This window comes from Halichoerus grypus, chromosome 7 (genome assembly GCF_964656455.1).
Source record: "Halichoerus grypus chromosome 7, mHalGry1.hap1.1, whole genome shotgun sequence".
Classification (NCBI taxonomy): domain Eukaryota; kingdom Metazoa; phylum Chordata; class Mammalia; order Carnivora; family Phocidae; genus Halichoerus; species Halichoerus grypus.
In genome coordinates, this window is record NC_135718.1 from 70,320,829 (window position 1) to 70,333,712 (window position 12,884).

At 38.6% G+C, this 12,884-nt stretch overlaps 1 protein-coding gene across 1 annotated transcript in view; it reads right to left on the reverse strand.

Moving 5' to 3' along the window:
• Positions 1 to 12,884, reverse strand: part of PCNX2 (pecanex 2) — a 304,655-nt gene that overhangs the window by 191,452 nt on the left and 100,319 nt on the right. Inside the window, exons 14-15 of the mRNA XM_036102955.2 lie at positions 11,161 to 11,271; positions 10,241 to 10,332 (exon numbers count right to left, since the gene is read on the reverse strand). Coding sequence (XP_035958848.2) covers positions 10,241 to 10,332; positions 11,161 to 11,271 — 203 coding nt within the window. The remainder of the gene's footprint in view (positions 1 to 10,240; positions 10,333 to 11,160; positions 11,272 to 12,884) is intronic.

Genomic DNA, 12,884 nt, shown 5'->3' on the forward strand with positions numbered 1-12,884 from the left:
ATTGACAAACACATTCTGAAACTTATACTGAAAGAAATGAGATCTATAATAGCTAAAGGTTTTTGAAAAACAAGAATAATGTTGAAACAAACCATTTTATTTCAAGACTTATTACAAAGGTACAGTAATCAAAATAGTGTGGTAATGGTGTAAAGATAGACATATAGAACAACAGGATAAAATACAGTCCAGAAATAGACCCACACATATCTGGATAACTGATTTTATAGATTCTGTTTTTTTAGAGTTTCACAGCAAAATTTTAGGCTCACAGCAACAGTGAGTAGAAAATACAGAGAGATGCCATGTACCCCTTGTGCCCCCCCACACACACAGCCTCCTCCACTATCAAAATCTTGCACAAGCGGACCACATTTATTACAACGAGGAACCTACATTGATGAATTTTTATCACCACAAGTCTATAGTTTACATTAGGGTTCACTCTTGGTGTTGTACATTGTAAAAGTTTTGACAAATGCACAATGACAGATATCTATCATTATAGTATCATACACAGTAGTTTCACTGCCCTTACAGAGCATTTTTATCATGTTTTGCCTATTCATCCTTCCCCACTAGCTGCTGGCAACCACTGATCCTTTTACTGTCTTCAGAGTGTTGCTGTTTCCAGAATGTCATGTAGCTGAAATCTTACAATATATAGCCTTTTCAGATTAGCTTCTTTTACTTAGTAAGATGCATTTAAGATTCCTCTATATTGTTTCATGGCTTGATATCTCATTTTGAGGAAAGTGAATAATACTCCATTTTCTGAATTTATTTATCCATTCACCTACTGTAGGACATCTTGATTGTACCCAAGTTTTGGCAATTATTAATAAAGCTTCTATAAACATCTGTGAACAGGTTTGTGCACAAACTTAGCTTTCTAACTCTTTGGGTAAATACCAAGGAGCACAATTGCTGGACTGTATGATACAAGTACGTTTATTTTGAAAGAAAGTGCTAAACTGTTTTCCAAAATGGCTCTATGATTTTGCATCCCCAGTAGAATGAATCAGAGTTCCTGTTGCTGCACATCCTTGCCTGCATTTGGTGTTGTTGGTGTTCCAGATCTGTGCTATTCTGATAGCTGTGTAGTAATATCTTACTGTTATTTTAATTTGCAATTCCTTGATGACATATGATGTTGGGCATATTTTCATATGCTTATATTTGCCATCTGTACCTCTTCATCAGTGAGGTGTCTGTTCAGGTTTTTGTCCATTTAGTCAAGTTATTTTTTTTATTGTAATTTTTAAGAGTTCTTTATATATTTTGAATAACCGTATCAGATAGGATTTTTGCAAATATTCTCTCTCAGTGTGTAGCTTGTCTTTTCATTCTCTTTACAGTGTCATTCACAGAGCACAAATATTTAATTTTAATGAAATCCAGCTTATCAATTCTTTCATGAATTGTGCCTTTAATGCTTATCTAAAAAGTCATTGGCATACCAATGTCATCTAGTTTTTCTCCTATGTTATCTTCTAAGAGTTTTATAGTTTTGCATTTTACATTTAAATCTATTATGCATTCTGAGATAATCTATGAGAGAATGCAAGGTCTGTGTCTAGATTCATATTTTCATGTGGGTGTCCAGTTGTTCTAGCACCATTTGTTGAAAAGACTATCTTTGATCCATTGTAATGTTTTTTTCTCCTTTGTCAAAGATAAGTTGACTATATTTATGTGGATCTATTTCTGGGCTCTTTGCACTATACCATTGATTTGTCTATTCTTTCATCAATAACACACTATCTTGACTATAATACTTTTATAATAAGACTTGATGTTGGGTACTATCAGTCCTCCAACTTTATTCTCCTTCAACAGTGAGTTGGCCATTTTAGGTCTTGTCTCTCCATATAAACTTTAGAATCAGTTTGTCAATATCCACAAAATAACTTGCTGGGATTCTGATTGAGATTACATTGAATCTGTTGATTAAGTCAGGAAGAACTGACATCTTGACAATATTGAATGTTCCTATCCATAAACAAGAAATACCTCTCCATTTGTTTAATTATTTGATGTTGTTCATTAGAGTTTTGTGGTTCTCATATAGATTGTGCACATATTTTGTCAGATTTATACTTAAGTATTTCATTTTAGGAGGTGCTAATGTAAATGGTACTTTTAGTTTCAAATTCCACTTGTTCATTGCTGGTATATAGGGAAGTGATTAACTTTTGTATATTAACCTCACATCCTCCAATGTTGCTAAATCACTTGTTAATGCTGGGGGCGGGGGGAGTTGGTCAATTTTTGAATTTTCTATATAGACAATCATGACATCTGTGAATAGATGGTTTTAATTTCTTCCTTGCCACTCTGTATCTTTATTTCCTTTTCTTTTCTAATTGCATTAGGCAGGACCTCCAATATGCTGAAAAGGAGTAGTGAGAGGACATCCTTACCATCTTTCTGAAATTAGTCGGAAAACTCCTAGTTTCTCACCATGATGATGTGAGGTGTAGGTTTTTTGTACAAGTTCTTTATCAAGTTAAGGTAGTTCTCCTCTATTTCTAGTTTGCCAGTTTTTGTCATGAATCGGTGCTGGGTGTTTTCAAATGTTTTTTTTGTATCTATTGATATGATCATGTGATTTTCCTTCTTTAGCCTGTTGATGTGATGGATTACATTAATTGATTTTTGAATATTGAGCAAGCCTTGCATATCTCAAATAAATTCCATTTGGTCATGGTGTATAATTTTTTTTATACGTTGTTGGATTTGACTGGGTAATACTTTGTTGATGACTTTTGCATATATTCATGATATTGACCTGTAGTTTTTTTTTTCATGTAATGTGTTTGTCTGGTTTTAGTGTCAGGGTAATTCTGACCTCACAGAATGTGCAAAAAGTATTCCTTCCACCTCTATCTTCTAAAATCAGTTGCAGAGAATTGGTAATTTCATCCCTAAATGTTTCATAGAATCATGAGTGAACCTATCTAAGCCTACTGCTTTTTGTTTTGGAAATTTATTAATTATTGATTCAATTTCTTTAATATATGCAAGCCTAATCAGATAGGACTTTTCTTCTTGTGTGAGTTTTTGGTAGATTATGTCTTTCTCGAAATTGGTCCATTTCATCCAAGTTATCAAAGTTGTGGGTATAGAGTTATTCACAATACTCCTTAACTATCCTTTTAATGTCCATGGAATCTGTAGTAATATTCCCTCATTTCTTTCTGTAATTAGTAATTTGCCTCTCCTCTCTTTTTTTCTTAGTTGGCCTGGCTACAGGCTTATTGACTTTATTGATCTTTTTCAAAAACCAGTTCTTTGTTTTGTAGATTTTCTCTATCAGTTTCTATTTTTCAATGTCCTGATTTTTGTTCTAATATTTATTATTTATTTTCTTTTGTTTACTTCATAATTAATTTGCTCTTCTTTTTCTAGTTTTCTAAGGTGGAAGTTTAGATTAATGATTTTACATCTTTCTTCTTTTCCAATATATGCATTCCATGTTATATTTTCCCTCTAAGCATTGCTTTGGCTGAATCCTACTTGTTTTGATAGATTGTATTTTCATTTTTATTTAGTTCAAAATATTGTTTAAATTCTTCTTGAGATTTCTTCTTTGACCTATGTGTTACTTAGAAATGTGTTGTTTATCTCCATATATTTGGGGATTTTTCATTCCATTGTGGTCTGAGAGCAGACACTGTATGCTTTCTATTCTTTTAAATTTGTTAATATATGTTTTATGGCCTAGAATGTGGTCTCTCTTAGTGAATGTTCCATGTGAGTTTGAGAAGAATGTGTATTCTGCTGTTGTTCGATGAAGTAGTCTACATGTGTCAATATATTCAGTTGAAAAATGATGCGGTAGAGTCCAACTATGCCCTAACTGATTTTCTGCCTGCTGAATCTGTCCTTTTCTGATAGTGAGGTGTTAAAGTCTCCAACTGTAATAGTGGATTCATCTTTTTCTCCTTGCAATTTTATCAGTTTCCCCTTCACATATTTTGATGCTCTGTTGTTAGGTACATACACATTAAGGATTGTTATGTCTTCTTGGAAAATTAATCCTTTTAATATTATGTAATGCTACTCTTTATCTCTGAAAATTTCCCTTACTCTGAAGTCTGCTCTATTGCTCTGAAGTCTGAAATTAATATAGCTATTCTTGCTTTCTTTTGATTAATTTTAGCATGGTATATATTTCTCCATCCATTTACTTTTAAGATATATGTGTCTGTATATTTAAAGTGGGTTTCTGGTGGACGATATATAGCGGGGTCTTGTTCTTTGATCCTCTCTGACAATCTCTGCCTTTCACTTGGTATATTTGCAACACTGATGTGTACAGTGATTATTGATATAGTTCGAGTAATATCTGCTATGTTTGTTATTGCTATTTATTCATTTCTCTTGTTCTTTGTTCCTATTTTTGTCTTCCACTCTTTTTCTGCCTTTTGTGGTTTTAATTGATTTTATATGATTTCATTTTCTCTCCTTATTAACACATTAGTTATACTTCTTTTTTTAAAACATTTTTAATGGCTGCCTTAGAGTATGTAATATACGTTTATAGTTAAGTCAAGTCCACTTTCAAATAAAACTATACCACTTTATAGGTAGTGTAAGTATCTCACAATAACTATATACTTATATTTATTTGAATACATGGTTGCAATAAGAATAGAAAAATGAAAGTGTTTATTTAACCTTCACTTATTCCTTCTCTGATAATCTTCCCTTCTTTATGTAATTGTGAGTGTCAGATTGACGTTATTCTCCTTTCCCTGAAGAACTTCTTTTAACATTTCTTGTAAGGCAGGTCTACTGGCAACAAATCTCCTTCATCATTTCTGAAGGACAATTTTTCAGGGTACAGAATTATAGGTTGGTGGAATTTTTTTTTTTTTTGTCTTAACATAAATTTTGTTTTAAGCAACATAAATTTATTTCTCACAGTTCTGAAGTCTGGAGGTCAGAGATTATGGTGCCCCAATCGGTCAGATGCTGGTGCGGGCTCTCTTCCTGGTTTGCAAATGGTCACGTGCTCTGTGTCTTTACACAGCAGTGACAGAATGAGCTCTGGTGTCTCTTTCTCATCTTACAAGGGCACTAATCCCATCATGAGGGCCCCACCCTCATGACCTCATCTAAACATAATTATCTCCCAAAGGCCCATCTCCAAATATTATCCCACTGGGGATTAGGGTTTCAACATATGAAATTGGGGAAACAATTAAGTCCATTGCAGTTCCCGAGGAGAAGTCAGACACAATTCTTATCTTTGCTTCTCTAAGTTAAGGTAGGGATATTTATTTCCCTGTTTTCTTTCAAGATGTTTTCTTTACCTTTGATTTTTAGTATTTTGAATGATATGCACTGGTTTAGTTTTTGTGTTTGTTGTTAATTGTTGTTCTTTAATTCATCCTGGTTGGGGTTTTTTGAGCTTCCTGAATCTGTGGTTTGGTGTCTGATATTAATTTGGGGAAAATCTTAGTCATTAGTACTTCAAGTATTTTTTCTGCTCCTTTTTCTCTTCTTCTGGTATTTTCATTACACATATGTCACACCTTTTGTAGTTATCCCACAGTCCTTGGATATTTTGTTTCTTCAGTCTTTTTCTCTTGGCTTTTTCATTTTGGAAGTTTCTATTGACACCACCTTAAGCTCAGAGATTCTTTCTTCGGCTGTGTCCATCAAAGGCATTCTTCATTTCTGTTACAGTGTTTTGTTTTTGTCTTTGTTTTTTAATTGCTAGTATTTCCTTTTGGCTCTTCTTTAAAATTTCCATCTTAAGCAACATAAATTTATGTTGCTTAAAATTTCCATCTTCCATCTTGCCCATCTGTTCTTACAGGCTGTCTACTTCATTCATTAGAATCATTAGCATATTAATCATAATTGTTTTAAATTTCCAATCTGATAATTCCAACATCCCTGCCATATCTAAACCAGCCTTTACTGATGAGGTGTTAAGGTGTGTGGGGAGAAGTATTCTATAGTCCTATGATCACTTCTTAGTCTTTTAGTGACCCTGTGCCTCTGGACCATGAACTTCATGTTTCTGAATCTTGGTCATGAGGGTGGGGCCCTCATGATGGGATTAGTGCCCTTGTAAGATGAGAAAGAGACACCAGAGCTCATTCTGTCACTGCTGTGTAAAGACACAGAGCACGTGACCATTTGCAAACCAGGAAGAGAGCCCGCACCAGCATCTGACCGATTGGGGCACCATAATCTCTGACCTCCAGACTTCAGAACTGCAAGAAATAAATTTATGTTGCTTAAAATTTCCATCTTCCATCTTGCCCATCTGTTCTTACAGGCTGTCTACTTCATTCATTAGAATCATTAGCATATTAATCATAATTGTTTTAAATTTCCAATCTGATAATTCCAACATCCCTGCCATATCTAAATCTGATTCTGATGCTTGTTCTATCCCTTCAAACTGTGTTTTATGCCTTTAGTATGCTTCGTAATTTTTTACTACTGGGTAAAAGGAACTGTGGTAAACCAGCCTTTACTGATGTGGTGTTAAGGTGTATGGGGAGAAGTATTTTATAGTCCTATGATCACTTCTTAGTCTTTTAGTGACCCTGTGCCTCTGGACCATGAACTTCATGTTTCTGAATCCCGTCCCCATCTTAGGTGGGACAGAATGGCCAGAATGGGTTGGATTGGAGTTGGTATTTCCTTTTGCCTACATGGAAGGCTAGAGCCAACTGGAGTTTGGCATTTCCCTTCCTCCAAGTCAGTTAGGCTCTGAAAAAATCTGAGTAGTTTAGGCTGTGGTGAAATCTTGAGGGCAGGCCTTGTTAAGAAGAAGAGACTAATGCTCTCATATATTTCAAAATGTTTCCTCTTACCCTCCACCTGCTGAAAGCATAAGGGGACTTTTCTCTGATATTCACTGGGAGAACCTGTTCAAGCTCCTGGAGGTAAAACCCACAGAAGTGTGGGCTCTCTCTGATGACTGGGTCCCCCCTGGAGATATTAACTCACAGACTTGCCCACACTGAGCTTTCAGCAATTCCTCGATGACAGTTCAGGTTTTCCTGCCCCGGGACTCATTCCCACAGAGGTTTCTGCTCCTGGGTTCCGGTTCCAGTGGGATGTGATTCCCTGCATCTACCTGTCCGTCTTTCCAATTTTGGAAGCAGCAATTTGCTTGCTTCTTGCCTTCTCTGATGGATTTAAAAAGAGTTGTTGGTTTTTTAGTTTGTTCAGCTATTTACTTATTGTTAGGATGGAGTTACAACTTCTAAACTCCTTACATACTGGACCAGAAACTAGAAGCCGGTAATTACTTTTTCACAAAGGTTCCAAGGTAATTCAATGGGGAAAGGTGAGTCTTTTCAACAGTTGTGCTAGTGAATCTCAATCTTTACCTCATATCATACATAAAAATCAACTCAAACTGGATCACAGATCTAAACGTAAGAGCTACAACTATCAAACTTCTAGGAAAAAATATTTGTGACCTTGTGTTAGGTAAATATTTTTTAGATAGGACATAAAAAGTACAAACCATAAAATAAATAATTGACAAATTGGATTTCCTTATAATTAAACACTTGTGCTCTTTGAAAAATGCTGTTAATGAAATGGATAGATGAGCCAAGAACTAGAAAAAAATATATGTGCATATATATTTGATAAAGGGCTTGCATTCAGAACATGTAAAAAATTCTTATATCTCAATAAGAACATGTAATGCAATTTTTTAATGGGCAAAAGACTTTAACATATTTTTCACCAATGAAGATAACACAAGCAGCAAGCGAGCATATGAAGCCTACTCAACAGCACTCATTATTAGAGAAATGCAAATTATAACTACAATTAGACACTAGTTCATACTAGAAGGAGTACTATTTTTAAGAACTATTAAAATATTAAGTGCTAGAAAGAATCTGGAACACTTGGAAATCTCAAAGATTATGAGGGGATCAAAAATGGCACACTTTGGAGAACAGTTTGGCAGTTTCTTAAAAAGCTAAATATTAACTAACCATTTGACCCATCAATACCACTCCTAGGTATTTACTATGTATAATAAAAACACATATCCACACTAATACCTATAAACAAATGTTTATAGAAAATGTGGTATTTACACATGATGGAATGTTATTCAGCCATAGAAAGAATGAAATCTTGCCATTTGCAATGACATGGATGGAGCTAGGAGTATAATGCTAAGGGAAATAAGTCACTCATATATGGAATTTAAGAAACAAAACAAATAAGCAAAGGGAAAAAGAGAAAGAGAGAGAGATAAACCAAGAAACAGACTCCTAACTATAGAGAACACACTGATGGTTACTAGAGAGCAGGTGGGTGGGGGGGGATGGGTGAAACAGGTGCTGGGGATTAAGGAGTGCACCTGTTGTAATGAGCACCAGGTGTTGTATGGAAGTGTTGAATCACTGTCTCGTACACCTGAAACTAATATAACAGTGTATGTTAACTAACTGGAATTAAACTAAAACAAAACAAAAAAACCTTCAAAAATACTTCTATCTTTAAAAAATTTTAAAGTAAAAAAATGAAAAGGGGATGAAAAATAAATATGTAAACAAACACTGAAACACAACAGAGTAAGTACTATACAAGGGGCCCTGCAAGTAAGAGCTTGTGACCCCAAAATTTTATACGCAGCTGTTTTACCAAAAGGCAGTAGAAAGAGGTCCTCAGAAGTGCAAGGACTCAGAAAAGAACTACCCAAGTACTTTTCCTGAATAAAATACCTGGGGTCCTGTGACAGAATAAAGAAATGCATGCAAAAAAAAGAACATCGATTCGTTATGTAACTGTTGTTCTGCACGATAGGATAAATGTGGCAACAGGGTCACCAACAGCACCTAAATTACCTTTGTGTATTAGAAGAGGGAATCTTCATCTTCCTCCCCCTTTCTTTCTCCAAAAGAAAACATCTACATGCAAAGGATGGAAGGAGTGAAGGAGGAAATCACGCTGTGGATGATCACAGAGAGATTCCGTGGGAATGCCCTGGGAGACAATCATATTGCACTCCTTCCTTTGCACAATGGGAAACAATTATCTTCCTGCCACCCACAACCATGCGTTTAATAGGATTTTAAGGAACTCTTTTTAAGAAGTTAGCTAAGAAGTGTCGTTGGATAGATATGAAAAACCCTTTGGAACATGCCTTATTTTTATTTGCTTTTTTTATGTTTGATTTTTATTTTATCAAAGAGGTATCTGTTGTTTAAAACAGTAAATGTAGGATGTTCATCAACTCAAGAAATATGTGTAATATTAACTGACGTTTTTCCCGAATGGAGATGCCCCTGACAACATTATGGGTGTTACTACCTTCAGACATTACGGAAACTCTACAGTACTATGACACTGAAAAGGAGCAGGAGTGTCCCCTGCCTACAGCACCTCATGGCCCAAAGGCCTGCTTCCTGAAGGCAATGCCTTCCAGCTATTTCTTCTGCACCTATGACCCTCCCTATTTCCAAGTAACGTGCTTGTTTGTTATTTCTTGACTTTTTCCAATTTTAGATATTATTTGCCGACTTGCCAGTACAGAAGACAAGATTAAGATGGTCCCCACGCTCACACTCACACACACTCACACACAAACACACACCCACAGCCACACACTCCCCTGTTCTTCCATTACAGATGTAAGCGTTATTCAGAGCACCATAAATGCAAACTGTTACTCACAGCTGGGCCACACGTGCACAATCGTTACCCTTCTTTTCGGACACAACTTTTGTGTTTTCCCAAAGTTAACACCCATCTTGTTTTTTCATCCTCTCGGGCCTCCCCTGCTGCCAGCCTAAGCTTCAACTTTCTCCATCTGGATAAATCGACGGGCCATCTGTTTTCTAGATTTTAAAATTTTGTTGCTATCATATCCTCTCCTGTTCTCTGTCCGCGAAGCTTCAGGCAATTTTATCTCTTTCCCATCTTTTGAGCGACATTCCAGAAAGCAGAGAAGGTAAACACACAGGTCCTGTTGACCACCGTGCTCAGCAGAGGCCCCTGCAGGGTCAGTAATGATGCCGAGAGACACGTGTGGAGGGGGGCCAGTGCTCCCTGGCAAATCAGATAGCTTAAGGGGTCTTCCAATACCACCGAGGCACCACCCACCAGGCCCTGCTCTTCCTGATGCGCTCAGATCCCATTTCTTTTGTAATTAGAGGAAAATATCTGTTCACTTAAACCACCAGTTGATTTAATGGATGCAAGGAGAAGGGAGAAGGCCCTCGGGCCTCACACCTACCTTCACGGCGCTGAAGCAGAATGCGTGGAGCAGGCCAGTGGCCGCGGCACTCCGGGCCACGCTGTAAATAGCCGATGTCATCCCACAAACAGCTGCAACACAAACACCAAGAGTCTCACAATCAATACACGGAAGAAAGTGCAAAGACAAGGTTGTAGCTTTCGAGTGCAAAATGCCTGCCAAAGGGGCAAAGAATACCTCCATGGGATCAGTCAAAAGCACTGGATGACTTAATACAAGAAAAAAAAAAAAAGAGAGAGAGAGAGACTGACCATTTACTAAAACTTCTGGAGAAAAGCATTGAAAAGGAATTTTTGGCAATATTCTTAGAAGACTGTGTGAACATCTCCAGCGTGGAGGGAGGGAGACCTCCTTGCTTTCAGTTGAGAGTTGCTGGCCGAAATAAACATCACAGATGAAGGTTCCCACAGAAGAAAGTGGGGCTAGACAGAGAGAGAGCGATCTAACAAACAAGCAGTGCTCGGTGTGTGTGTGTGTGTGTGTGTGTGTGTGTGTGTGTGTGTGTGTGTGTGTGTGTGATGAGACAGGGACAGTACCGGATCACCAGCTATGCTGTAGCTCTTTATGTACAATTTCATTTCATTCTTACAGCGACTCTGTGAGATCCGTGTGTTTATTTCCATTTAGAGAAGAGTAAACTTTACAGTTAAGCAATCTGCACAAAGTCTGCAGGTAAGGATTAGGTGAGGTTTTAGCCACCATGGTGGGAATCTAAGGTGCTATGACAAGGGAGGGTCCACAGAGCGGGGAGACCAGGGTCCCCCGTCTGTCCAGGTGCACACAAGAAATAGCTCAGCGTTCAGGACAAAGAAAACCGAGCTGTCCAGACTCTCATTCCATTCAGCCCTTATCAAAACTTTAGACTCCTTTACAGGAAGAGTAGGATGTAGACGACTTACCAGAACCTCCAAAAAATAGCATGTCAATTTGTTCCAAAAGATAAATGCAGAAAGTGTTGATCTGCGGGAAGAGCCCGAGGAGGGAGATTGCAGGGAAGCAATATAAAAATACTGGAAGTGAACAGACAAAATGGACAGTAAGTGTGCAGCTGCTGGTCCCCAGGTCCCCGAGGCAATCCTGCCTGCTCCCCTTCCAGCTCTCAGCCGCCCCCCTGCCCGCATCCTGGAGGCAATACTGGACTCCTCGCACCCACAGGAGGAAGGCCTGCGGGCCAAGTGGAAATGTGCCGTTGGAAGTAACAAGGGGCTGCGTCTGAGGAAGAGGCCCAGGCAAAGAACACAGGCGAGCCCAGGACTGAGCAGAGACCTCAGATGGTGAGGGAGACAGTGGACCAGTCCACAGTGTGCAAGAGTGGGCTTGCACTTGAGGGGCATGAGGGTGGGGGGAAGAAACTGGGAAACTCCAGGAACAGGTAAAGCTAAAGGCAATAGGTACGCAGGTCTCTCCCTGCACGGGGGTGGGGGGTGTAAAAATGGGAGCCAGGGGCTCCTCATTTTGTGCTTCTGTCAGCGGGAGCACTTGAGGTGCTGAGAGTCGCCACACCTGAACGCTGCCTGCAAATTCAAGTTCAGTGGGAACTCCAGGTTTGTAGGCGAACAGGGGAGGGTGGTGATTAGGAAACCACACACAGTGACAGTGGGACAGTGAAGGGCCTGACTTCCTGGGACCGGAGCATCTGGGACATGAAGGCAACCCTGCCTGACCAGAGGAAGACTGTGCCCCCTCCCAAAATTTGGAACAGTGCAACTCGATAAGACGTCCACATGCCAGGATTCGACGTTTCAGAGATCATTTGTTAGAGGAAATTGAATGTGCTAGAGCTGCATTTTACAGCTCTGTCCCTGTCCCTGTCTCTCCCTCAAGTCTATGTAAGTTGGATTTCATAGAAACCCGGAAACTGCCATTCCTCTGCTGTAACACATCTGTCTTCTGTCTCAGTTTATTGAGGAGAACGTCAATGAAGTTTGATCCTGGTAAGCCCTAATAAAACTAAGGAAATTTGATTTGAAATCCCATATGCCTGAACTTTGGAATTGTGTGCTAACACTGTACATAGGCCACAGTCGACAGTGGGAGTGGGGAGGATGGGGGGGCGGGGAGGGGTTCAGCTATTTCTGAAAAATCAGAAATGCAAACTTTTCATCGTGCAATTGTAGAAGCGAGAGTCTTCATATGTCCCATGCTCCTGCTAATAGTCGCTTGAAAATAAGTATGGGACAAACCCTTCCACAACAATACCAAGGACCTGTTCCAACTCTCTTGGGGTTGGAGCCATATTTTGATACACATGGTGATTTTGCTGTAATGTTTTCTGTGGCAAGATTGCAACGATATTTTAATAACCTAGAGCATCTGTGAGGAATCCACTTTTCAATCAAAGTAGGCAATAAGATACAAATACTGATCTGCTGGACATAATAGGACACAATTTCTTTTTTTCAGGTTTTGTGAATGGAAATCAGAGATAGGGGAAAGATGTAAGAAATAAATAGAAATTTGGAGCACTTGGTTGTCTCAGTGGTTTGGGCGGCCGACTCTTGGTTTCGGCTCAGGTCATGATCTCAAGATCCTGGGATCAAGCCCCATGTGGGGCTCCGCACTCAGCAAGGAGTCTGCTTTGGGATTCTCTCTCCTTCTCTCCCTCTGCCCCTACCCCCTGGTT